The following is a 24,216-nucleotide window of genomic DNA, read 5'->3' on the forward strand; positions in this document are numbered from 1 at the left end:
CCCCCACCACCCCCCCCCTCACCACCCATCCTCACCTCCCCTCCGCCCCCCTTCACCTCCCCTCACCACCCCCCACCACCCCTCCGACCTCCCCTCCCCTCCTTCAACGCCTTTCGTCGCGCCCTCCCGCCTCTGCCTTTCTCCCACCCGCACTTCTGCCTTTCACCCGCCCACCGCTCACATCCCCGCGCCACACAGCCGCCGCACGCACTCAACAGACACCTGCCACTCGACACACACCCGCCGCCTCTCACCCACCCCACACACTCCTGGCGCATCCTGCCCCTACGCAACAATATCACTGACCAGCTGTCACCCGCACTCGCCACACACCCGCCGCCTCAAACCCTAGCAGGACCCCGACCCACAGCCAGCACTCACTACCCACGCGCCACCCGTACTGAACACCCACCCGCCGCCTCACACCCGCTCACACCCTAGCAGGACACACGCCTCACATTTTCACATCACTTATGTCACCAAAATATACATTGTACTGTGGTGTGTTTACAATAAACCATTTTTATACAACATCGTATTACATTTTCTTCCATCTTTCTTTTCAACATTATTATCCAACCTTTCCAACAAATAGTCACCTATTGTTCCACCATTTATAAATAATACTACCTATTACGCATTTACATCCCGGGCAACGCCGGGTCTCTCAGCTAGTACATACATACAGCTGCTAAACATCCCTTCCACTTGTTCTTTGCCCCCTGTTATTCTCAGGTAGGGCTCGGGGCGATGGATTTATTTCTCCGTGCCCACGGGCGCTGCCACGAGTACAAATATCCGCAGGCAACTTTTATTCCGGTGCCATCTCTGAACGCAATGCCCGCGCAAATACCGAAATCCCTGCGACGTTGGGATCGCCGCCACTGCGTCTTCTTTCCGCGCGCAGTGTGTGCAGTTGGCTATTGCCCCGTTAATATTAAAGCTGCCGACCAACCAATATCCCACGTGTGTGTGTTTCTAAAAAACAAACAAAAATAAATCAGTTCTGTACTATGAGAAAATACTTTTCTATAGCAAAAATTTACAAAGTCACATCCCCTTCCTCTTCTGAAACAGGATCTGGCACACCCCCTTTTTGAGCCCTGCCCTCTCTCTAGCCGTGCACCAATTGTATCTAGTGACTGCCTGGTCACATGATCTTCCCCACAGAAGTTTGCTTCTTTGGTCCTCTCCTGCTTCACTGGCGGCCATTTAGTGAACCCCCGAGCCAAATCTTCGCTGATCAATCACATGAGAATGGATCGATCAGCAACTTAGCTAATTACTTCTCATTGTGTGCATTGTATTGATGCGCATATTATAGGGGGGGAAAGAAGAAGAAATAAACGCTCCTTGGACGGCTGCTTTAAAAACGCACGTTTTTAATTTTTGTATTTTCAGCCTTCCGGAGATAATTAGGGAAAAAGGACAATGTCCCTTTCATAGGGAGAGATGGGGAAGAGGATGTTTGACAATACTCTGCTTTCATTTGTCTGACGGAGCTGGATAGCGAGTGCCCCTTGTACCCCCTGTGCCCCCCTGGCAGCGGGCGGGGTTCTCTCTCTCCCGAGCCTTACTTGGGACGGTGGATTCGGGGGTTCTAGTGTCGGCTAATTGCCCTCTCTCCGCAGATGCCCCCTGGACGGTCCTGTTGGGAAACGTCGATCCGGAACACGCGTCCCTCGTGGTGAGAGGCCTGATCCCGGCGCGGTCCTACCAGTTCCGTCTCTGTCCCGTGAACGACGTGGGCAAGGGGCAGTTCAGCAAGGACACGGAACGGTACGGAAAGGGCACCCCGCAAATTCAACAGCCGGGGCGGGGGGGGGGGAGGGGGTACAGAACAAGCCTCGCCCGGAAGGAAACCCGCAGGGTGAGGGCAACCCCAGTCCTCAAGGGCCAGCAACAGGTCAGGTTTTCAGGATATCCCTGCTTCAGCACAAGTGGCTCAATGAGCCACTGATTGAGCCACCTGTGCTGAAGCTGGGACTGTTTGAGCCACCTGTGCTGAAACAGGCTCTTTGACTGAACCACCTGGCTAAAGCAGGAATATCCCGAAAAACCTGACCTGTTAGGGGCGGGGCGGGGGGAGGGGGGTGTCTTGAGGGCTGCAGTTGAGCGCCCCTGGTTTAGGCGAGACTGCAGGCACAGAGACCGGGAAATAATGACGTTATAATAATTTCAGCGCAGGTGGCTCAATCAGTGGCTCAGTCTTCGACCACACCACCTGTGCTGAAGCAGGGATATCCCGAAAAACCTGACATGTTGCTGGCCCTTGGGGACTGGAGTTGCCCCCCTCCCCCTGTTGTAGGCTAGGCCCAGCACTCTAAATGTGAGGGACACTCGCGCCCCCCCCCCCCCCGGGCCATATTATTATAGCAATATAACGGGCGTCACTTTCATTTAAAGACAGCTGGGGGTCCCCAAGCGAAACGCTGCCGACGCAGACCTTTAAATTGGGATATTTGGAACTAGTCTGTGCTGAGAACTCCGGGACACGGGGGCGTTTATTTCATGTGTTTATTAATATTTGATGGGGCGAGATCGACCTGAGGTTTGCGCCTTTGTGAGCGTGTCGCTGGTTACAAGGAGGCAGGTATAGTTTCACGTAACGAGCTGCCACGGATATACAGCGGGTTTCAAGGAGGCTGCATAAAAGGGGGAGGGGTTTTTTCTTGAAGGAGCCGACACCTTTGAAGTTAGGTAACCGCTCCAGAAGTGTGCATGTGGTACCCCCTTTTAAGATAAGTAACAATCAAATCACACGCTGGGGCAGAGACGCAGAATGTGATACATCTCATTATAATCTGTGCACCATGTAACTCCCCCAACTCCTCCTACTGACACCCCTCATATCACACGCTGGGGCAGAGACGCAGAATGTGATACATCTCATTATAATCTGTGCACCATGTAACTCCCCCAACTCCTCCTACTGACACCCCTCAAATCACACGCTGGGGCAGAGACGCAGAATGTGATACATCTCATTATAATCTGTGCACCATGTAACTCCCCCAACTCCTCCTACTGACACCCCTCAAATCACACGCTGGGGCAGAGACGCAGAATGTGATACATCTCATTATAATCTGTGCACCATGTAACTCCCCCCAACTCCTCCTACTGACACCCCTCATATCACACGCTGGGGCAGAGACGCAGAATGTGATACATCTCATTATAATCTGTGCACCATGTAACTCCCCCAACTCCTCCTACTGACACCCCTCATATCACACGCTGGGGCAGAGAGACGCAGAATGTGATACATCTCATTATAATCTGTGCACCATGTAACGCTCCCCAACCCCTCCTACTGACACCCCTCATATCACACGCTGGGGGCAGACGGGGGGAACATGGAGCAAAATTCTTACGTAGGGGCAGGACGAAAATGCCCCGTTTTTGCCTTGATACACAGAATCCAAAGATATTTTCTTAGCATCAATGAATGACTGAACTTTTTGTGCATGTACGTCTGGCATTTGGGCCGTATTAATAGGAGGAGTTAGGGAGCAGTTGAGCGACGCATGTATGGTAATGCAGAGTATCACATTCTATGTCCCTGTCTATTGCTTTTCTCCAGTTTAGAGATCTCAATAGCCCCCTCCTCCTTCTAACCCCCTCTCTCCTCTAACTCCCCCTCCCCTCTAACTCGCCCCTCTCCACCTCCCTCCCCTTCCCCCCCTATCGTGCCCTTCCGCCCCCCCCTCCCCTCCCTCTCTCTGCCTCCCTTGTTTAAGGTTTCCGCATCAAGTGTTAGGCTGGGGCCATGGTACCGCAGACAGCGCGCTGAGCGTACAGACTGCCTTAAGGCGTTGTTCGCGTCCATGCAACGTGTGGGCGCGGAGGCGGGAGGGGGCGCGCGTTGCGCAAGAAATCAGTTCAAACTGATTTCTTGGCACAACAGGCCCCAGTGAGGGCGAGCCAGCTCTGGCACGCCCCCCAGACACGCCCACGGACGCCCGAAAAACGCACCCGCTTCAAGCGGATGATGTCACCACCGCGCACGCCTCCGCACCGGCGAAGGCAGCATGGCCCCAGCCTAAGAAACTTCAGGGCAGATTCACTACATCCCCACACGGGTTATCGCGGTGTGATCCCGCGTTACGTACCGTTCGTGCCAATGGCCGTTAACGCGGGCGCTAGTGCGTTAACAAGAACCGGCGGGGCTCAGTGAATCTCACCCTTCATAAGAAAGCTGCTTCTATTTGGTGCCTTTTTGTCTTTACAGAACTATCTGTCCTGGAGAAGTGTAGGTTTTACGTGTTGTGATGCCTTTTAGTGGATTCATATTAGAATTCTTCTTAGATGTAACAGTGTATACAGAGCCTGTAGTTCCTCTGTATTACATCTATGGAGAGGCTCCCGTGTTGGGTAAAGAGACCTTATTACTTTATAAAACCCACTACGGATTTTTCCGTTTGTATTCTGGGTGCTTTGTGATGATGTCACCTAGTTTCCAGCACCCTGAGGGTTAACCGTGCCTACCCATTCTACCCGCGGTGCTCTGCTTCGGCAGACGTGCCACCCATGGCTTTCCCCTCCCGATGGTCACAGGCTCCTGGGGGTCTTTGTCCCTCTTCTTCCCTCTAGAGTGTCCCTTCCCGAGGAGCCCCCCACCGCACCCCCCCAGAACGTTATCGCCAGTGGCCGCACGAACCAGTCCATCATGATCCAGTGGCAGCCGCCCCCCGAGAGCCATCAGAACGGCGCCCTGAAGGGATACATCATCAGGTAGGTTATACGGGCGGGTGCACTTTCTCCTTTCCCAGGTAAGTGGGCACCGCACGGGGGGTTTGGAGGAGGGTCACGTTTAGACCCTGGGGTTCGAATCCCACTATAAATGTACTTATAACATGTGTTACCAGGAAGTAACACAGTGAGAGTTACCGCTCGTTTTCAGGCATGTCCTGGGCACAGAGTTATGATGACAAATACAGTTACATAAGTGAGCAGGGTTATACATTATATACAAGACATTGCAGGCACAGTTACAGATAATATATATTATAGGCGTATGTATCAGTTACAGACCAGGTTAAAATGTGAGACAGCCTTAGATTTGAAAGAACTTAAACTGGTGGTGGATGTGAGAGTCTCCGGGAGACTGTTCCAGTTTTGGGGTGCACGGTAAGAGAAGGAGGAGCGGCCGGATACTTTGCTGAACCTCGGGACCATGAACAGTCTTTTGGAGCCTGATCTCAGGTGATAGGTGCTGCGTGTGGTAGGGGTGAGAAGCTTGTTCAGGTAGCTGGGTAGCTTGCCCAGAATAAAGGCTGTGATATAACCATTAGTGCTCTGTATCTCCCATTCTAGTTCTACAGCAGGGGGGGTCAACTTCAGTCAAAGGCCTCCTACGGGTCAGGTTTTAAGGATATCCCTGCTTCAGTCGAAGACTGAGCCACTGATTGAGCCACCTGTGCAGAAGTGGCTGACTTTGACTGAGCCACCTGTGCTGCAGAAGAGATACCCTTAAATCTTGACCTGTTGATGGCCCTTGAGGACTGGAGTTGGCCGCTCAGGTTCTATTCTGCGGGTTATAAGTGCGCACACTCAGCTCAGGTTATAAGTGCGCACACTCAGCTCAGGTTATAAGTGCGCACACTCAGCTCAGGTTATAAGTGCGCACACTCAGCTCAGGTTATAAGTGCGCACACTCAGCTCAGGTTATAAGTGCGCACACTCAGCTCAGGTTATAAGTGCGCACACTCAGCTCAGGTTATAAGTGCGCACACTCAGCTCAGGTTATAAGTGCGCACACTCAGCTCAGGTTATAAGTGCGCACACTCAGCTCCCACGCTGTCCCCTTCAAGGCCCCCCGGCTTCCTCTCCCTTCTCTTGTGTTGTATTTTTATTTATACAACGCCAACCATGTTCGCAGCGCTGTACAGAGATAATATACAAGGCGTCCTGCCAGTAGGGACAAAACAAGTGCATAGTACATGACAGTTACTATCGGGAGAAAGGATTTCCTGCCTCGAAGAGCTTACAATCTAAGTGGTGTGTTGGGGAAAAACAGATGTGGTACATGGAAGGGCGAGGTCAAGAGGGCAAGGTCGAGAGGGTGCGTGCAGTGGGACATCCGCTTATTATATGCAGACTGGTGAAGGGGACTTTTTGGGTTGGGGAGGGATCATGGCGGATGGTGACGGGGAGAAGATCTGGTTTCCTTTGCAAACTTTGCCCACCCTTCCCCCTTCTTTCCACCCTTAACGTCCATGTCTCTTCCTCCCTCTCCCTTCTTCCCCTTGCTGCCCGGGGTGCCCCCTTTCACTCCCCATCCCCGGTCCCAAGATACTGCCTCTCCGGCTTGCCGGTTGGTTACCAGTACAGGAACATCTCCAACGCGGACATCAACAACCTGCTCCTGGAGGACCTCATCATCTGGACCAACTATGAGATTGAGGTGGCAGCGTTTAACAGTGCCGGGCTGGGGGTGTACAGCCTCAAAGTGACCGAGTGGACCCTGCAGGGAGGTGAGGTGCCAGCTCAGCAGCGGGCAGTTAATGTGTATCGCTCCATGCTGGGGTCAAGACCCCCCCCAACGCCTTGTGACCCCTCTGGGGTAATGGCGCTGTCCCATTTAGTACAAATAACTTGTTTTTTCGGGGGGGGGGGGGAGTGGGGGGGTTGTTTACTTACCTGAACCCGGGGGCATCAGGGTTCAGTTAACCCCCTGAGTTACCAAACTGCGGAGGGAATACTTACCAAGTGGACACAATTGTTGTTGTTTATCTTTAAAGAAAACAAACAACAACAACAAAAGGTTTTCCGTTTTACCGGCAGCCGGGCGGTACCTGAAAATGCCGGGGTTCATCTCCGCGGGACCCCACAGTTCTATACGGGGGTCCCGCAGCGCTCTCAGCTCTGAAGACCTCTGGGGGGGGGGGGTGAAATAGACGTGCTGGGGGGGGGGGGGTTGTTGCTTTAACGCTGGTATTAACCCTCCGAGTAAGTGTAATATTTTATCTCTTTTACGGCTCTTTCCCCAGAAATGGGAGATGGGGAAGCTATTTCCTTTAACCCCCGCAGTGCCGTGCGGTTGTGGAGCCTCCAGCACTGGAGGGGTTAATTCCCCCTTCCCATTAACGGTGGTATCAGGTGTTTACAGCCCAGTGAAGGGTTAATCCCCCCCCTCTCTCCCCCAGTGCCCACTGTGGCCCCCGGCAACGTGAAGGCAGAATCCACCAATTCTACCACCATACGCGTCACGTGGACGCCCCCCAGCCCACAATTTGTGAATGGAATCAACCAGGGATACAAGGTATTGTGTGTGTGTGTGCGTGTGTGTGTGTGTGCGTGTGTGTGTGTGTGTGCGCACGCACGCTGCCCACATGTATTTACTCTGCACATGCTGCACACATGTATGTACTCTGCCCACGCTGCACACATGTATGTACTCTGCACACGCTGCACACATCTATGTATTCTGCACACATGTATGTACTCTGCACACATCTATGTACTCTGCACACATCTATGTACTCTGCACACGCTGCACACATGTATGTACTCTGCACACATCTATGTACTCTGCCCACATCTATGTACTCTGCACACGCTGCCCACATGTATGTACTCTGCACATGCTGCACACATGTAAGTACTCTGCACACGCTGCACACATGTACAGTATGTATTCTGCACACATGTATGTACACTGCACATATATATACTCAGCGCACACACTGCCATTTCTTGCAGGCCCCTCTGGAAGGGAAAGGGTTAAAGTCTGCCCGTGCCTGTGATAATAAACAGCAAAGCAGAACTACAAGGCCCACAATGCATTGCTGCCCACGGCACTGACAGCATGAAACGAACGCTTCCCCTCTCTGTTCTGGTTGCCAATTAATTTCTTTATGCGCAGAATGAAGAATTATTGTTATTCAATACAGCCAAAGCAGGGCAAGCCTAATGGCCTCTTAATTACTTCCCAATTGCAATTAATCCACATTTACATTAATTAAACTAATTTACATGAATCTAGTACAATGAAGTCTGGGCATTTAATTGGCCAAGAACACGATAACTAGAAGGATATTTAACATACATATTAAAGTGTAATTAGTATTTCTGATTGGAGTTTTATATTGTAAAATCAGCGTGTAATTAGCCGCGGCTGCCCAGTTCCAATCCTGGCAGTTTCCAAGCTTTATGTCTCTCGTAAATCACAAGGTAAAAGCCAGACAAGCGGTCCCTGATTCTGTGTATGTTCACAAACAGAGGGGTGTGTGTAACAGGGCAGAGAAAGTGTGTTTAGGCGCAGGGCTTTTTGGAGTTACGGCCTGTGCAAGGACAAGCTCTTACATCTGATACAGAATTGTACACTTACGCCTCTTCAGATGTGGCGCAAAGGGAAAAAGAATGACGCAGTGAGACGCAGAATGTGATACATCTCATTATAATCTGTGCACCATGTAACTCCCCCCAACTCCTCCTACTGACACCCCTCAAATCACACGCTGGGACAGAGACGCAGAATGTGATACATCCCATTATAATCTGTGCCCCATGTAACTCCCCCCAACTCCTCCTACTGACACCCCTCAAATCACACGCTGGGACAGAGACGCAGAATGTGATACATCCCATTATAATCTGTGCCCCATGTAACTCCCCCCAACTCCTCCTACTGACACCCCTCAAATCACACGCTGGGGCAGAGACGCAGAATGTGATACATCTCATTATAATCTGTGCACCATGTAACTCCCCCCAACTCATCCTACTGACACCCCTCATATCACACGCTGGGACAGAGACGCAGAATGTGATACATCTCATTATAATCTGTGCACCATGTAACTCTCCCCAACTCCTCCTACTGACACCCCTCAAATCACATGCTGGGGCAGAGACGCAGAATGTGATACATCTCATTATAATCTGTGCACCATGTAACTCCCCCCAACTCCTCCTACTGACACCCCTCAAATCACACGCTGGGGCAGAGACGCAGAATGTGATACATCTCATTATAATCTGTGCACCATGTAACTCTCCCCAACTCCTCCTACTGACACCCCTCAAATCACACGCTGGGACAGAGACGCAGAATGTGGTACATCTCATTATAATCTGTGCACCATGTAACTCTCCCCAACTCCTCCTACTGACACCCCTCAAATCACACGCTGGGGCAGAGACGCAGAATGTGATTCATCTCATTATAATCTGTGCACCATGTAACTCTCCCCAACTCCTCCTACTGACACCCCTCAAATCACACGCTGGGGCAGAGAGACGCAGAATGTGATACATCTCATTATAATCTGTGCACCATGTAACTCTCCCCAACTCCTCCTACTGACACCCCTCAAATCACATGCTGGGGCAGAGACGCAGAATGTGATACATCTCATTATAATCTGTGCCCCGTGTAACTCTCCCAACTCCTCCTACTGACACCCCTCAAATCACACGCTGGGGCAGAGACGCAGAATGTGATACATCTCATTATAATCTGTGCACCATGTAACTCCCCCCAACTCCTCCTACTGACACCCCTCAAATCACACGCTGGGGCAGAGACGCAGAATGTGATACATCTCATTATAATCTGTGCCCCGTGTAACTCTCCCAACTCCTCCTACTGACACCCCTCAAATCACACGCTGGGGCAGAGACGCAGGATGTGATACATCTCATTATAATCTGTGCACCATGTAACTCCCCCCAACTCCTCCTACTGACACCCCTCAAATCACACGCTGGGGCAGAGAGACGCAGAATGTGATACATCTCATTATAATCTGTGCACCATGTAACTCTCCCCAACTCCTCCTACTGACACCCCTCAAATCACATGCTGGGGCAGAGACGCAGAATGTGATACATCTCATTATAATCTGTGCCCCGTGTAACTCTCCCAACTCCTCCTACTGACACCCCTCAAATCACACGCTGGGGCAGAGACGCAGAATGTGATACATCTCATTATAATCTGTGCACCATGTAACTCCCCCCAACTCCTCCTACTGACACCCCTCAAATCACACGCTGGGGCAGAGACGCAGAATGTGATACATCTCATTATAATCTGTGCACCATGTAACTCCCCCCAACTCCTCCTACTGACACCCCTCAAATCACACGCTGGGGCAGAGACGCAGAATGTGATACATCTCATTATAATCTGTGCACAGTGTAACTCCCCCCAACTCCTCCTACTGACACCCCTCAAATCACACGCTGGGGCAGAGAGACGCAGAATGTAATACATCTCATTATAATCTGTGCACCATGTAACTCTCCCCAACTCCTCCTACTGACACCCCTCAAATCACACGCTGGGGCAGAGACGCAGAATGTGATACACCTCATTATAATCTGTGCCCCATGTAACTCTCCCCAACTCCTCCTACTGACACCCCTCAAATCACACGCTGGGGCAGATGGGGCAAATTGGAGCTAGATGCTTTCATACACAGGGACAGGGTGAAAATGCCATGTTTTGTCTCCCACGTGCCTAGAAACACAGACCCCCTGAGAGACCTGTGGGGGTGCAGCGCTTTGGGAGCGGACGCAGGAAACACGATTAAAGCATTATTATCTGATAAATATTTTAAAAATACAGTTTGAAGAGTTCCTAACTTGTTTATTTAATCAGGCACAAAACCACACTTTTAAGTTGCTTGACTACTTTACGTATCTAGACTTTCACCCTCCTGGGTTATATAAGCGAGGTCTACGAGGACCTGTCAGTTACCACTTTGCTATATACATATATACAGTGTATATACAGTACAGTTATTTTGGAAGGCGTCTTGCTCAGTGCTGGGAACGCTGTCATTTGTGTTGCAGCACTGACACCGTGTGGTTATAATGTGGAACTGCGGAGGCACTTTGCCAGGCGGTTTCCTCTGTCGCCCTAATGTAATAATACTCATCACATTCCGCCTAATGCGTCTGATCTGTTCCCTGTCTCTGGGCGAGTCCGTGAGCGCTGCGCAGCCCGGGAAGCTCTGCGCTCACATCTTATACTCTGCAAGGGATACAGTGACAGGTATCACGCTGAGTATCCAGGGGTATCTGTGCAATGTACAGAGCGGGGGTATCTGTGTAATGTACAGAGCGGGGGTATCTGTGCAATGTACAGAGCGGGGGTATCTGTGTAATGTACAGAGCGGGGGTATCTGTGCAATGTACAGAGCAGGAGTATCTGTGTAATGTACAGAGCGGGAGTATCTGTGCAATGTACAGAGCGGGAGTATCTGTGTAATGTACAGAGCGGGGGTATCTGTGTAATGTACAGAGCGGGAGTATCTGTGCAATGTACAGAGCGGGGTATCTGTGTAGTGTACAGAGCGGGGGTATCTGTGTAATGTACAGAGCGGGGGTATCTGTGCAATGTACAGAGCGGGAGTATCTGTGTAATGTACAGAGCGGGAGTATCTGTGCAATGTACAGAGCGGGAGTATCTGTGTAATGTACAGAGCGGGGGTATCTGTGCAATGTACAGAGCGGGAGTATCTGTGTAATGTACAGAGCGGGGGTATCTGTGTAATGTACAGAGCGGGGGTATCTGTGTAATGTACAGAGCGGGGTATCTGTGTAATGTACAGAGCGGGGGTATGTGTAATGTACAGAGCGGGGGTATCTGTGTAATGTACAGAGCGGGGGTATCTGTGTAATGTACAGAGCAGGGGTATGTGTAATGTACAGAGCGGGGGTATCTGTGCAATGTACAGAGCGGGGGTATCTGTGCAATGTACACAGCGGGGGTATCTGTGTAATGTACAGAGCGGGGGTATCTGTGTAATGTACAGAGCGGGGGTATGTGTAATGTACAGAGCGGGGGTATCTGTGCAATGTACAGAGCGGGGGTATCTGTGTAATGTACAGAGTGGGGGTATCTGTGTAATGTACAGAGCGGGGTATGTGTAATGTACAGAGCGGGGGTATCTGTGTAATGCACAGAGCGGGGGTATCTATGTAATGCACAGCGCTGTGTATACCTCAGGGCATCACACTGTAACCGCCCCCTCCTCCCCGCAGCTGATCGCGTGGGAGCCGGCGCAGGAAGATGATGTCACCGTGGTCACCGTCCGGCCGAACTTCCAGGACAGGGTCCACGTCGGCCTCATCTCCGGCCTGAAGAAGTTTACGGGTTACCTGACGTCCGTCCTGTGCTTCACCACCCCGGGAGACGGGCCCCGCAGCGCCCCGCAGCACGTCTGGACGCACGAGGACGGTACGAGCGCGCTCGCCGCTTGCGTTTTGTGATGAAACCGGTTTATGGCGTCTGCAGCGATTTCCTGCCTTCCATGTTCATGCTGGAAAAAGGGGGGTGCAAAATGGCGGACAGGCGCAGCGTTGGGTACATGCAGTTGTAATATCGGAGTTGTTTAACACCACCTGCCGAAGCCACAAGCGGATAAATGTACAGGGCGAGACGGGAATAGATATCGGGCTTTATCGGCAGTTGGAGACCGCACTTCTCCAAGTCTCACCCATGTCTCCTCTCTCAGTTCCCGGGCCTCTGGGGCACCTCAGCTTCGATGATATTTTGGACACTTCTCTGAAGGTGACGTGGCAGGAGCCCACGGAGAAGAACGGTATCCTGACAGGTAGGTACTGAGGGCCTATAATGTAGAGGCGCGTGTTCACTAAGCAGTCTTCTGCCGTTAAAACCCTCCCGGAGCTGGAACAAGGCGCATGGCGTTGTTTCACGGTGAGGAATTCACAGGACCGGAAATCACACTCCGTGTCAGCCTAAAGTCGTCTCGCGTCCAATCAAATATCAGGGATTAGTGGCGTGGTGGTGGGATGAGGGCACGAGGTGTTACTCAAAGTGAGCTGTGCGCAGCCGAGTCGGTGAGGATGAGCGGGAGGGGTAGTTGAGTAAGAAGTGGTGTTTCTGAGAGTGTATAGCGTGAGTGAGGTGGGAGGAGAGTGAGTGTTGAGAGGTGTGTAACTATGTTTTAATGTGAGTGTGGGATACAGTTGAGGTAAGAAGTTATGGGGTCTTAGAGCGAGTGTGTGGTAGGTGAGTGATGTCGTTGATTGAGTTGTGTGGGTGAGGGAAATGTATGGATGAATGAGTTGTAGGTGAGAGTGGTGTAGCTGAGTGACATGTTTTCGTGAGTGGGGTGTAGGTGAGTGAGCGTGTGTTGTGGGTGTGGTGTATTTATGAGTGGGGTGCATGTCAGTGAGTAGTTTTAGTGAATGTGTACTATTGGTGAGTGGGATGTATTAGTGACCTTGTTGTAAGTGAGTGGGGTGTATGTAATCCAGGTGTATTTGTGTTGTGGGCGTGGTGTATTGGTGAGTGGGTGGGAGTGAGTGTCAGTGAGATGAGTGGAGTGTATGTCAGTGAGGTTTTTTAGTTACATAGATGAGGTTGAAATAAGACATATATCCATCAAGTGCAACCTGTGCTAAATTTAGACGACAGATACTGTATCCTATATTTCTATTTACAGTATATTGATCCAGAGGAAGCAAACACAACCCCAGTGACACATCATCTAATGATATCTCATAAGGGGGAATATGAATTCCTTCCTTACTCCCTGGATCAGCATCCTTCCCGTGTATACTTATTTGGTATATCCCTGTATACCTTTCCTTTCTAAAAACAGGTCCAACCTTTTTTTGAACAAATCTATTGTATCTGCCATCACAGTCTCCATGGGGAATGAATTCCACATTTTAATTGCCGGCGGAATCTCCTTTCCTCCAACTTTATGGCTACGGGCCCCAGTGGTCACGGCGGCACACGCGTCGGAGCGTCTGGCCGCGCGTGCACCCGTTTCAGCCGCGACCTGTGGTCTGCGGCTGTGCTTGGAGTGGAGAGCAGGAGATTCAACGGAGGAGGGAGAGGGGGGGTGGGTGTAGGTGAGTGTATTGTTAAGGTGAATGGAGTGTGAGTGGTGTGTGTTGTATGTGAGTGGGGTGTGAGTGGGGTGTAGGTGAGTGTATTGTATAGGTCAGTGGGGTGTTTGTTTGTGTGTGTGTCTTGCATGTCAGTGGGGTGTAGTCGAGTATTGTGTAGGTGAGTGGGGTGTGAGTGTTGTATATGAGTGGGGTGTAGGTGAGTGTATTGTGTAGGTGATTGGGGGGGGCTGTCTTGCATGTGAGTGGTTTGTGTGTGTGTGTTGCATGTGTGTGGGGTGTGTGTGTGTTACATGTGAGTGGGGTGTTGCATGTGAGTGGGGTGTGTGTGAGTGGGTTATAGGTGACCGTTATTCATCCTACTGTATAACCTAGCCTGTGTTGACATGCTGAGCGCACTCCCCTTCCCGGCCTCCTAACCCCCTGGATGCCTCCTGTGCGTTGCAGGATATAAGATCTCCTGGGAGGAATATAACCAAACCAACACGCGTGTCACCCACTACCTGCCCAACGTGACCCTGGGGTACCGCGTCACCGGCCTCACCTCCCTCACCACCTACACCATCCAAGTGGCCGGGATGACCTCCAAGGGGCAAGGGGCAGCCTCTTCCTCCACCATCTCCTCGGGGGTCCCTCCAGGTCAGTGGGTAACTGGGAACGTCCACTTACTGCGGGGTCAGGATGGAACTGACCCTACGGTCATGTCAGACTCTATGGGGGGGAGGGGGGGTCTGCGTCGCCAACTGAATCAATCAAATTAATCTGTCAATGGTTCTTAATGGGGGATATCCCACTTCAAAGGCTAGTACCCTGACAGCTCGACCATTCCTCCTTAGGCACTTAGGAGGAAGGCAACAGCTAATATAGAAGATGTATAATTCTTTGTCTCTGTGTGTGTGTGTGTGTGTGTGTGTGTGTGTGTGTGTGTCTCTGTGTCTCTGTGTGTCTGTGTGTGTCTGTGTCTCTTTGTGTCTCTGTGTGTGTCTGTGTCTCTGTGTGTCTGTGTGTCTGTGTGTGTGTGTGTGTGTGTCTCTGTGTGTGTCTGTCTTTGTCTCTGTGTGTGTCTGTGTCTCTGTGTGTGTGTGCCTGTCTGTCTGTGTGTCTGTCTGTCTGTCTCTGTGTGTGTGTCTGTGTCTCCGTGTCTCCGTGTGTTTGTGTCTCTGTGTGTCTCTGTGTGTCTCTGTGTGTGTCTGTGTGTATACAGGCATACCCCACATTAACGTACGCAATGGGACCGGAGCATGTATGTAAAGCGAAAATGTACTTAAAGTGAAGCACTACCTTTTCCCCACTTATCGATGCATGTACTGTACTGCAATCGTCATATACGTGCAGAACTGATGTAAATAAGGCATTTGTAACAGGCTCTATAGTCTCACCGCTTGCGCACAGCTTCGGTACAGGTAGGGAGCCGGTATTGCTGTTCAGGACGTGCTGACAGGCGCATGCGTGAGCTGCCGTTTGCCTATTGAGCGAGATGTACTTACTCGCGAGTGTACTTAAAGTGAGTGTACTTAAACCGGGGTATGCCTGTATATGTATTATAATTATCACTACCTTGGAGTACGGTTGCTTTTTATTTCCCGGCTCTTTTGATTGAATAACCGCATTTATTGATTTATTTCCCGGCTCCTTCACTTAAATGATAAATATTGCAAAAAGCGTCACTACGCGGGTTTGAAGCGCTCTCCTGAAGGAGTCCGGAGGGGTTTGGGTCCTTAGTATGTCTGGCGGTACCGCGGCTATGCCCGCTAGTGTGCAGACAACCGCACGACGCCATGATCGCCTCTAAACAAATCTAACCATGCGTAAAGCAAAGATTTGGCGGCTTTGGTTACATTGCAAATGACAAATGTCATTTCATTCGCGCCGGAGTGCGTGTTCTTGGCAACGAAGTGTTTGCTCAACCTCTAGCCCAGGGGACTCAACTCCAGTCCTCAAGCCCCCCAACAGATCAGGTTTTAGGGATATTCCTGCTTCAGCACAGGTGGCTGAATCAGTCCCTGCTTCAGCATAGGGGGCTCCATCAGCGGCTCAGTCGAAAACCTGACCTGTGGGGGGAGGGGGCTTGAGGTCCTGAGTTGAGCAACCCTTTGACTGAGCCACTGTTTGAGCCACCTGTGCTGAAGCAGGGATATCCTTGAAACGCGACCTGTTGGGGGAGGGGGTGGGGCTTGTGGACAGGAGTTGAGCCCCCCTGCTCTAGCCCACCCTCCCCTTGTTAGAACCCGATGCAGATAAAGGAGGAGTGGGGGGCTTTGCCTGTGCAAACTCCTCCCCCCCTCCCCCCTAAGTCCCGACGCACCCTGTATATAAACTATCCTTAAAAAGGGATTTAAAGAGACTTTTCCGTGTCCGATTTTGGAATTCGGAGCATTCTCTTTTATTCCCCATTTGGGTCGGAGCTGGTACCGTCCGTTTGGGGCCTCACACACTCTCCCTCCTCTCTCCAGAACTCCCCGGAGCTCCGACTAACCTGGGCATCAGTAACATCGCCCCGCGCGCGGTCACCCTCCAATTCCGACCGGGGTACGACGGGAAAACCTCCATCTCCCGGTGGCAAGTGGAAGCGCAGGTAAGACGCGACGCAGGCCACGCCGTTGCTCGCGCAAGCCGCCATCTTGGTAGCTGCACACAATAAATATTAACGGAGGTCTTTTGTACAATGACGCTGGCCAATCAGAAGGCTTCATTAGACATGGAGCTCTGTGATTGGCTGCTGTCAGGGGGACTATCGCCCCATCTCTTAACCCCTTTGCTGCCGGGTGGGCCAGCAACGAAATGCAGCTGCGCAAAGTGGTTTTATCCAGCTCTCTTTAGAATGTCCAATCCGCTCACAACACGCAGGGGATTCTGGGATTCTGGCGTGCCATGTGTTATCACACGTCCGCTCACAACACGCAGGGGATTCTGGGATTCTGGCGTGCCATGCGTTATCACACGTCCGCTCACAACACGTAGGGGATTCTGGGATTCTGGCGTGCCATGCGTTATCACACGTCCGCTCACAACACGCAGGGGATTCTGGGATTCTGGCGTGCCATGCGTTATCACACGTCCGCTCACAACACGCAGGGGATTCTGGGATTCTGGCGTGCCATCCGTTATCACACATCCGCTCACAACACGCAGGGGATTCTGGGATTCTGGCGTGCCATGCGTTATCACACATCCGCTCACAACACGCAGGGGATTCTGGGATTCTGACGTGCCATGCGTTATCACATGTCCGCTCACAACACGTAGGGGATTCTGGGATTCTGGCGTGCCATGCGTTATCACACGTCCGCTCACAGCACGCAGGGGATTCTGGGATTCTGGCGTGCCATGCGTTATCACACATCCGCTCACAACATGCAGGGGATTCTGAGATTCTGGCGTGCCATGCGTTATCACACGTCCGCTCACAACACGCAGGGGATTCTGGGATTCTAGCGTGCCATGCGTTATCACACGTCCGCTCACAACACGCAGGGGATTCTGGGATTCTGGCGTGCCATGCGTTATCACACATCCGCTCACAACACGCAGGGGATTCTGGGATTCTAGCGTGCCATGCGTTATCACCCCTCCGCTCACAACACGCAGGGGATTCTGGGATTCTGGCGTGCCATGCGTTATCACACATCCGCTCACAACACGCAGGGGATTCTGGGATTCTGGCGTGCCATGCGTTATCACACATCCGCTCACAACACGAAGGGGATTCTGGGATTCTGGCGTGCCATGCGTTATCACACATCTGCTCACAACACGCAGGGGATTCTGGGATTCTGGCATGCCATGCGTTATCACACATCCGCTCACAACACGCAGGGGATTCTGGGATTCTGGCGTGCCATGCGTTATCACACATCCACTCACAACACGCAGGGGATTCTGGGATTGTAGTGTGCCATGAGTTATCACACGTCCGCTCACAACACGCAGGGGATTCTGTGATTCTGGCATGCCATGCGTTATCACACATCCGCTCACAACACGCAGGAGATTCTGGCGTGCCATGCGTTATCACACATCCGCTCACAACACGCAGGGGATTCTGGGATTCTGGCGTGCCATGCGTTATCACACATCCGCTCACAACACGCAGGGGATTCTGGGATTCTGGCGTGCCATGCGTTATCACACATCCGCTCACAACACGCAGGGGATTCTGGGATTCTGGCGTGCCATGCGTTATCACACATCCGCTCACAACACGCAGGGGATTCTGGGATTCTGGCGTGCCATGCGTTATCACACATCCGCTCACAACATGCAGGGGATTCTGAGATTCTGGCGTGCCATGCGTTATCACACGTCCGCTCACAACACGCAGGGGATTCTGGGATTCTGGCGTGCCATGCGTTATCACACGTCCGCTCACAACACGCAGGGGATTCTGGGATTCTGGCGTGCCATGCGTTATCACACGTCCGCTCACAACACGCAGGGGATTCTGGGATTCTGGCATGCCATGCGTTATCACACGTCCGCTCACAACACGCAGGGGATTCTGGGATTCTGGCGTGCCATTCGTTATCACACATCCGCTCACAACACGCAGGGGATTCTGGGATTCTGGCGTGCCATGCGTTATCACACGTCCGCTCACAACACGCAGGGGATTCTGGGATTCTGGCATGCCATGCGTTATCACACGTCCGCTCACAACACGCAGGGGATTCTGGGATTCTAGCATGCCATGCGTTATCACACATCCGCTCACAACACGCAGGGGATTCTGGGATTATGCCATGCGTTATCACACATCCGCTCACAACACGCAGGGGATTCTGGGATTCTGGCGTGCCATGCGTTATCACACATCCGCTCACAACACGCAGGGGATTCTGGGATTCTGGCGTGCCATGTGTTATCACTCATCCGCTCACAACACGCAGGGGATTCTGGGATTCTGGCATGCCATGCGTTATCACACATCCGCTCACAACACGCAGGGGATTCTGGCGTGCCATGCGTTATCACACATCCGCTCACAACACGCAGGGGATTCTGGGATTCTGGCGTGCCATGCGTTATCACACGTCCGCTCACAACACGCAGGGGATTCTGGCGTGCCATGCGTTATCACACATCCGCTCACAACACGCAGGGGATTCTGGGATTCTGGCGTGCCATGCGTTATCACACATCCGCTCACAACACGCAGGGGATTCTGGGATTCTGGCGTGCCATGCGTTATCACACATCCGCTCCGCCTGGCTTCCTGCTATTCGGTGAACGAGGGTTAGTCATGAACCAGAGGTACGCGAAAAGAATCCGAGAGACTGACCCCATATCAAAGAATTTGATGGCAGAAAAGAGGCGCCAGGCCCCCCGTCCGCTGTAAGGCCTCAGGCCTGTCGCAGGGAGCCGTGCGAGTGGGCGGGGGTTGGTATAACGTTGTGTAACGTGGAGTGAGGCAGTGCAGCGTGCATTACCCACAAGGCCCTGCAGGTGAGACTCCTGTCTCACTTACCTGTGTCTGTCTGCGATAGGTGGGCGCCCCGGGGGAATCGGAGGACTGGCTCCTAATTCATCAACTGGTAAATGAACCCGATGCCAGATCCATGGAGGTGCCAGGGCTGAACCCGTTTACTTACTACAGGTAAGGAGGATGGTTCCGGTCCACAAGGTCGTAACTGCCGGCGACGCATGGCGGCCGTGTAAAGCGCAAGGGGGGGGGGGGGGTCGGAAGGTTAGTGCCGGGAGAAGCGGAAGCCAGAAGCGTCAGCGCGGATAATAGCAGTGCCACGCCGATGCCACCTGTGTCACCGGTTGTTATCCCCTCCCCCCCCCCAGCTTCCGCATGCGACAGGTGAATATCGTGGGCAGCAGCCCCCCGAGTCCGCCCTCCAGGAAAATCCAGACGCTGCAGGCCCCCCCGGATATGTTCCCAGCCAACGTGACGCTGCGCACAGCCAGCGAGACCAGCTTGTGGCTGCGCTGGGCGGTAAGTAACCCACCTACCTGCCCTAGGTATCCACCGGGCTTTTACCAGGGGGGGGGGGGTATGGGAAAATTACCCGTTTTTGCTGATTAGCACCCTGATTGCAACTGATTAGCACCCTGATTGCAACTGATTAGCACCCTGAATGCAGCTGATTAGCACCCTGAATGCAGCTGATTAGCACCCTGATTGCAGCTGATTAGCACCCCGAATGCAGCTGATTAGCACCCTGAATGCAGCTGATTAGCACCCTGAATGCAGCTGATTAGCACCCTGAATGCAGCTGATTAGCACCCTGATTGCAGCTGATTAGCACCCTGAATGCAGCTGATTAGCACCCTGAATGCAGCTGATTAGCACCCTGAATGCAGCTGATTAGCACCCTGATTGCAGCTGATTAGCAGCCTGAATGCAGCTGATTAGCACCCTGAATGCAGCTGATTAGCACCCTGAATGCAGCTGATTAGCACCCTGAATGCAGCTGATTAGCACCCTGAATGCAGCTGATTAGCACCCTGATTGCAGCTGATATTCCCGGTTTTAATGAACCGAGAATTCAACAGAGTCGAAATTAAAAAGGCGCAAAAACGCGGAAAACATTTGGGGTATAATCATGTAATTTATTTATTTGTCAAATATGTTACCAGGATAAAAAATAACATTGGGATTCCCTCTCGTTTTCAAGTATGTCCCTGGGCTCAGAATAATACATTGCCAACATTATCAGGTACAGCAGGGGTCTCAGCTCCTGTCCGCAAGCCCCCCACAACAGGACAGGTTTTCAGGATATCCCAGCCTCAGCACAGGAGGCTCAGTCAAAGACTGAGCCTCTGATTGAGCCACCTGTGCTGAGGCAAGGACTGATTGAGCCACCTGTGCTGAGGCAGGGACTGATTGAGCCACCTGTGCTGAGGCAGGGACTGATTGAGCCACCTGTGCTGAAGCAGGGATATCCTCAAAACCTGTCCTGTTGGAGGGGAGGCGTGAGGACTGGAGTGACAGTTTAAGGGCCGGATCCCTGTATAAGGACGCCCGCCATATCAATACCGTTCCTCCATCAGCTGCCATACTGTATACTGACTGTGCGCACTGCCAGTCTCACCCGCGTCCTCTTCTCCCCCACCCCCCGCAGCCTCTGCCCGAGCTGGCATACAACGGGAACCCGGAGTCTGTAGGGTACAAGGTCCGGTACACGCGGTCCGACGGGAGGATGAAGGCGCTCACCCACGTGATCCACGACCGCATTGAGCGGGAGTACACCATCGAGGACCTGGAGGAGTGGACGGATTACCGGGTGCAGGTTCAAGCCTTCAACGCCATCGGATCGGGCCCCTGGAGCCCCGCCGCGCTGGGGAGGACCAGGGAGTCCGGTAACGTGGCTCAGACGGATCTCGCGTTACAGCACCGTCCTTACAGAACCACCCGTCTGTCTGTGTGTCCATCTATCATGTCTCCTCTCTCTATGGGCTCGGGTGCATCAAGGCAATTTTGGAGCAAACATGGATCATTTACACCCCACCCCTATGTATCAAAGCATCCAATTTCCCCCCGTCTGCCCCAGCGTGTGATTTGAGGGGTGTCAGTAGGAGGAGTTGGGGGAGTAACATGGTGCACAGATTATAATGAGATGTATCACATTCTGCGTCTCTGCCCCAGCGTGTGATTTGAGGGGTGTCAGTAGGAGGAGTTGGGGGGAGTTACATGGTGCACAGATTATAATGAGATGTATCACATTCTGCGTCTCTCTGCCCCAGCGTGTGATTTGAGGGGAGTCAGTAGGAGGAGTTGGGGGAGTTACATGGTGCACAGATTATAATGAGATGTATCACATTCTGCGTCTCTGCCCCAGCGTGTGATTTGAGGGGTGTCAGTAGGAGGAGTTGGGGAGAGTTACATAGTGCACAGATTATAATGAGATGTATCACATTCTGCGTCTCTGCCCCAGCGTGTGATTTGAGGGGTGTCAGTAGGAGGAGTTGGGGAGAGTTACATGGGGCACAGATTATAATGAGATATATCACATTCTGCGTCTCTGCCCCAGCGTGTGATTTGAGGGGTGTCAGTAGGAGGAGTTGGGGGAGAGTTACATGGTGCACAGATTATAATGAGATGTATCACATTCTGTGTCTCTGCCCCAGCGTGTGATTTGAGGGGTGTCAGTAGGAGGAGTTGGGGGGAGTTACATGGTGCACAGATTATAATGAGATGTATCACATTCTGCGTCTCTGCCCCAGCGTGTGATTTGAGGGGTGTCAGTAGGAGGAGTTGGGGGGAGTTACATGGTGCACAGATTATAATGAGATGTATCACATTCTGCGTCTCTGCCCCAGCGTGTGATTTGAGGGGTGTCAGTAGGAGGAGTTGGGGGGAGTTACATGTTGCACAGATTATAATGAGATGTATCACATTCTGCGTCTCTGCCCCAGCGTGTGATTTGAGGGGTGTCAGTAGGAGGAGTTGGGGGGAGTTACATGGTGCACAGATTATAATGAGATGTATCACATTCTGCGTCTCTGCCCCAGCGTGTGATTTGAGGGGTGTCAGTAGGAGGAGTTGGGGGGAGTTACATGGTGCACAGATTATAATGAGATGTATCACATTCTGCGTCTCACTGCCCCAGCGTGTGATTTGAGGGGTGTCAGTAGGAGGAGTTGGGGAGAGTTACATGGTGCACAGATTATAATGAGATGTATCACATTCTGCGTCTCTGCCCCAGCGTGTGATTTGAGGGGTGTCAGTAGGAGGAGTTGGGGGGAGTTACATGGTGCACAGATTATAATGAGATGTATCACATTCTGCGTCTCTGCCCCAGCGTGTGATTTGAGGGGTGTCAGTAGGAGGAGTTGGGGGGAGTTACATGGTGCACAGATTACAATGAGATGTATCACATTCTGCGTCTCTGCCCCAGCGTGTGATTTGAGGGGTGTCAGTAGGAGGATTTGGGGGTGTTACATGGTGCACAGATTATAATGAGATGTATCACATTCTGCGTCTCTGCCCCAGCGTGTGATTTGTCCACAAAAATCCCCCACGTCTGAAGGAGCTTAAATGTAAAATTCTGAGCAGAACGGAGCAGCGTGTCACTAGACATTTTTCTCTGTTGATACATGTTCTATATATATATTTATTATCTTTTTTCTCTATCTGTGTATCTTTCTATCTCAATCTATATGTATCTACCTATCTGTGTATCGATCTATCCATCTCAATCTATTTGTTTCCATCTACCTTCATATCGATCTATATTTCTAGCTATCTGTCTCTTGCTATCCTTGTGTATGTCCATCTATCTTAATAGATCGATAGACAGATCTGCCTATCTGGCTGACAAATAATATTTATGTGTCTGGCAGAGAAGGTGTTGCGTGGGTGAGCACTCTCCCATCATAGCCTTTCCCGTTTACACATCTGTGTTGTTATTATTATTATTATTAGCGTTTATTTGTATAGCGCTAACATAATCCGCAGTGCAGTACACCGGGGCGTACAGAGATGTGATAATTACATAAACAGAATGCTCTCCCAAGAAAGGACAGGCACGCACACAGACACAGCAGGTAATAAGGGCCCTCCCTGATCCCGTGAGCTTACACTCTACTGGGAATGAGAACAGTGTTGACACAAAAGGTAAAGTGGCTGCTCGTTGTGGGATGGAGTATACATCAGGATGGAGTATGTTCCCGGCAGACAGCTGGTCCCTGTAGGGTTGAGGGGGTTAGATATATGCCAGATCGGCTTCGTTACAACGGTGACTTATCAGGCAGTGTTTAAACACCTGAAAGCTGGAGGAGTGTGTTGGTGCGTGGTCGGGGAGAGTGATGGTACGTGGTAGGGTAGAGTGATGATACGTGGTAGAGGAGAGTGATGGTACGTGGTAGGGGAGAGTGATGGTACGTGGTAGAGGAGAGTGTTGGTGCATGGTAGGGTAGAGTGATGGTACGTGGTAGAGGAGAGTGATGGTACGTGGTAGGGTAGAGTGATGGTACGTGGTAGAGGAGAGTGATGGTACGTGGTAGGGGAGAGTGATGGTACGTGGTAGGGGAGAGTGATGGTACGTGGTAGGGGAGAGTGTTGGTGCATGGTAGGGTAGTGTGATGGTACGTGGTTGGGGAGAGTGATGGTGCGTGTTAGGGTAGAGTGAAGGTACGTGGTAGGGTAGAGTGATGGTGCGTGGTAGGGTAGAGTGATGGTGCGTGGTAGGGTAGAGTGATGGTGCGTGGTAGGGTAGAGTGATGGTGCGTGGTAGGGTAGAGTGATGGTACGTGGTAGGGTAGAGTGATGGTGCGTGGTAGGGTAGAGTGAAGGTACATGGTAGGGTGGAGTGATGGTACGTGATAGGGTGGAGTGATAGTACGTGGTCGGGGTGAGTGATGGTGCGTGGTAGGGTAGAGTGAAGGTACGTGGTAGGGTGGAGTGATGGTACGTGATAGGGTGGAGTGATA

At 51.8% G+C, this 24,216-nt stretch overlaps 1 protein-coding gene across 1 annotated transcript in view; it reads left to right on the top strand.

The window, feature by feature from the left end:
• Nucleotides 1-24,216, top strand: part of LOC142472879 (protein sidekick-2-like) — a 330,609-nt gene that overhangs the window by 284,625 nt on the left and 21,768 nt on the right. Inside the window, 11 exon segments of the mRNA XM_075580078.1 lie at nt 1,632-1,779; nt 4,597-4,737; nt 6,298-6,479; nt 7,152-7,267; nt 12,001-12,196; nt 12,474-12,572; nt 14,287-14,478; nt 16,293-16,414; nt 19,323-19,432; nt 19,627-19,777; nt 20,907-21,144. Of these exon segments, the coding sequence (XP_075436193.1) occupies nt 1,632-1,779; nt 4,597-4,737; nt 6,298-6,479; nt 7,152-7,267; nt 12,001-12,196; nt 12,474-12,572; nt 14,287-14,478; nt 16,293-16,414; nt 19,323-19,432; nt 19,627-19,777; nt 20,907-21,144 (1,695 nt within the window).

The sequence above is a fragment of the Ascaphus truei genome, chromosome 22 (genome assembly GCF_040206685.1).
Source record: "Ascaphus truei isolate aAscTru1 chromosome 22, aAscTru1.hap1, whole genome shotgun sequence".
Lineage (NCBI taxonomy): Eukaryota > Metazoa > Chordata > Amphibia > Anura > Ascaphidae > Ascaphus > Ascaphus truei.